Source organism: Corvus brachyrhynchos, unplaced genomic scaffold, assembly GCF_000691975.1.
Source record: "Corvus brachyrhynchos isolate BGI_N302 unplaced genomic scaffold, ASM69197v1 scaffold101, whole genome shotgun sequence".
Taxonomy (NCBI): Eukaryota; Metazoa; Chordata; class Aves; order Passeriformes; family Corvidae; genus Corvus; species Corvus brachyrhynchos.
The window spans coordinates 744,504-748,053 of NW_008237239.1; the positions used below are offsets into that span (position 1 = coordinate 744,504).

Consider the following 3,550-nt stretch of genomic DNA (forward strand, 5'->3'; position numbering starts at 1 on the left):
CCCCACACACACATTAAAAACTTACTTTTAATATTACTTCAAAAACTTCAAAGAATTCAAAGAGTCCTAGAGTTTCTTTTTAAGATGGTGCAATGAAATGTTTTGATTCAAAGCAGCAAGTTTTGCTAGGTCTTTCCTTAGCAGGAACAAGAAGAAGCAATACATGTCCTTTCAGGACCATGTACATCAGCACAAGCAGTGATGTCCCAGGTGACATTCCTGCCCTGATTTGGGCTGCCCAAGGGTCTCAGGAGGGACCTCAGCCCCATCGACCCTCAGCCCCATCCCAAGCTGGACCTGTGACTGCAGAAAAAGAGGACGCTGCTCTGCCAGCTCCAATCAGTGCCTCACTCATATTATTTTGTTTTGTTGACTTTTATTGAGAATGAAAAAATAATTTAAAGCAATTATCTGTACAGGGGGCAGGGGGATGGTTAGCTGGGTAGGGGATCTGTGACCCCCCCAGACAAGCCAGGGAGGGTTAGAGGGGGTGATTTACAGCTGTACAAAACCACGACAATCCCACCGAGGAGGAGCGGAGGGCAAAGGACATCTCTGGAGCTCTCACAGGCTCAGAGCAGAGGGGCAGGTGGCTGTGCAGGGGCACAGGGGGACAGGGGCTGGCCAGACAGGGGCCAGACCCTCAAGTGACCTGCAGGGGTGTCTCCAGCATCTCCATGAGAAAGGTGTCGATGGGGGTGTCTCCAATCAGCTTGAAGAAGAAGAGGTGCTCCAGGCACTTCAGCCCGATGGACCGCAGTGCTGGCAGACGCAGGAGGAGTTTGGCAAACCTGGGAGAGACCAGATTCAGAGGCATGAGGGAGGCACTGGCTGCCCTCTCCCACTTCTTTCCAAGCCTGCACCAGCCCAAATTCTCCCAAAAAATGCTTTGGGGCATTCTCAGACTTAGATTCCCTCAAGCTTTCAAGATAAACATTTGTTGCCTCGTGTGGAGGGAATATATATCTTTCTAAAACAGAATTTGGCTTTTTTAAAACTTCAAAGAAATAATAAAAAAAGGAAAAATTAAAAAAAAAGAAGATACATCCATATTCTCCCTCCAAGATCTGAACATCTTAACATCTTACAAGACTTACATCTCCATGGTGTCATTTATTTCTGTCTTCAAAAGTCCCCAGGCTCTGAGAGGGTGTGCAGCCCCTCAGCTGCCAGTCACTACCTCCCGTTTGGAGGCACAGCTGGAAGTGGGTGCAGCCGACAGCCTTTTCCCTGTTCCCCCTGCCCACAGACCGCTCGCAGCGTCTGCGGTGACAGCGAGAGCCAAAAATAGCAGAAGATGCTGCGGGCGCATCTCTTGGCTGGCGGCAGCGGGGACCGACGCAGCTACCGGCACTTTGAGAGCTCGGCCAGCAGAGGGTAGGATTGGATTGGAAAGCAAGAAAATTCCATCTCGCCAGCCTCCTAAAGGCTCCGGATTTGGGCACTGTGGCTCAGGCAGAGCCAGCACGGACAGCCCAGCCCAGCCCATCCCAGTCTCCTCTTTCCAGGGTAGGTATGGTGCTGCCTTGCCGGGGACACTCACCGCCCTGGCTGCTCGGGGTACTTCTGCTTCGTGTAGGCTTCCAGTGTGGCATAGACCTTCTCCCTCAGTGATTCCACTTCTGAGGGGCTGGACAAACCCTTGGCATCTGGTCAAGGGCAAAAATACAGGTGGGAAAGAAATCTCTGCAGAGGGGGTCCTTCCACTGCCAGCAGAGTGACTGTGTGCATGGGCAGGAGAGGACTCATGCTCTCTTTAATCATGTATCCAGGGGCTGGGACAAATACTGGTCTACTAGAAGGTGTCCCTGCCCGTTGGAGGGGGCTTGGAATGAGATGATCCTCAGGGTCCCTTCCAACCCAAAGCATGAAATCTGTCTGCAGCCCTGATGCTCACAGTGACCAGCTGTGGCCCAGAGGGAGTACCTGTCACCTGGAACTGTCCCCAGCCTCAGACTTACCTGGGTTAAACAGGACAATGGCTCGCAGGCACCCCAGCTCCGACTTATCCATCTGCATGTCTTTCATTTTGGACACCAGCTCTGTCAAAACCCTGCGTGTGGGGGACATGGGTGAGCAGACAGAGACCAGTTGTTCCACTGAAAAGCATCTCGGACAGGCACTGGGAATACCCGCAATTCTTCTCTGCAGGAAGAGGCATCTTTGAGGCACAACCATGCCCCACACCACTGTTTTACATGTGCAACACCAGCATCCAGGGACCTGAGTATTAAATTTGCTCCTGTTCTCACTTTGCTCAGCATGCAGCACTCACAATTTACACTCACTTGAGGAAAACCACATGGGTTTTCTCCACTTTTTACTGTGTAGTGCAAAACATGGGCACTGTCCTTACACGTGCCCGTTGTGTAAAGATTGGTGAGGCAGTGTCCTGCCAGGAAGGGAGCAGGCATGGCAGGCACAATATGTGTGCAGTTGTTACACAAGCAAGTTGGGGTTTAAGGCGCTGCCATCTAAAGCTCTTGGTGATCAATATTAGGCCTAGATACAGCTACAGCAAACTCTTGAGAAAGGAGCATTCCTCCCCCTGCACACCCAACCAAAGATCTGCTTCTGCAGCTGCAAATCCCTTTCCACTGTGCTTTTATCCCATTCTTGTTTTTTAAGTCAGTCAAACATCCCCTGCTCATTCTGAGCTACTTCTGCCCCAAATCACAAAGGGTTTGCTCTAGTTGCCCTTAAGGACATGTTTCCCATTCAGAGGGGAAGGCAGAGCCAGCCTGGCCACCACTGCTGGGGGATGACAGCAACAGGCCACGTACCTGTCAAAGATGGAGCCCACACCAGCACTGTGGGCACTGCTGCGGTGCACGTGCAGGCCTGTGGCCAGCAGGATCCCGTCCTGGACTGACACGGAGCGATGGGAGAAAGAGGCAATGAGCAGCTCATTCCAGCCTGCAAGCAGAGGAGTGCAGGACACGTGAGGCAGTTCAGCCAAAAATCAGTCCCACATGGAGCAGGAGAACTGATTTCTCCCTGATGGCTTTAGACTAAGCTCACAGGAGAGTTGGTACCTCAGGTACCAACTGCACCCCTTGGCAACACTGCAAGGTGTGGTCTATCCCTTGGAAGTATCTGGAAAATGCTCTCAGGCACACGGTGGGATTCTTGGGGCTGTTCTGGGCAGGGACAGGAATTGGACTTCGATGATGATGCTTGGAGGTTCCTTCCAACTCAGAATATTCTATGATTCTATGACCCTGACCAGCAGCAAGCAAGGAGCAGAAATTGGCTCAAAGGGAAAAAAAAAATTTTTTTTTTAAAAAAGGGGAAAATATCTGGGGTTTCTTCCTTAAAAACATATTCCTAGCAACTACAATCCCTTTACATCATTTTGCACGCTAATGTGCCCCACATGTAGTAGGATCTGCATCAACCAGATACATTTATTAACTCTCCCCCGGCCCTCCCTGTCTGCATGAAGAGGGGGACAAACAACATATTCTGCTGCCCCATCGACAACCTCTGCCAACCTCTCATCATGTCTCAGAACGAGTCTCCCACCCTGCAACAGCAGGGATGGATTGGG

The 3,550-nt window shown here is 51.1% G+C and overlaps 1 protein-coding gene across 5 annotated transcripts in view; it reads right to left on the reverse strand.

Moving 5' to 3' along the window:
• Positions 1-356: 356 nt before the first annotated feature.
• The window catches only part of RXRG (retinoid X receptor gamma), a 37,604-nt gene continuing 34,410 nt past the window's right edge, over positions 357-3,550 (reverse strand). For all 5 annotated transcript variants that reach the window (XM_017729643.1, XM_017729642.1, XM_017729645.1 and 2 more), the window contains 4 exons: positions 2,784-2,916; positions 1,962-2,053; positions 1,544-1,649; positions 357-791 (listed from right to left, as the gene is read on the reverse strand). In XM_017729643.1, coding sequence (XP_017585132.1) covers positions 644-791; positions 1,544-1,649; positions 1,962-2,053; positions 2,784-2,916 — 479 coding nt within the window. In that variant the 3' untranslated portion in view covers positions 357-643. The remainder of the gene's footprint in view (positions 792-1,543; positions 1,650-1,961; positions 2,054-2,783; positions 2,917-3,550) is intronic.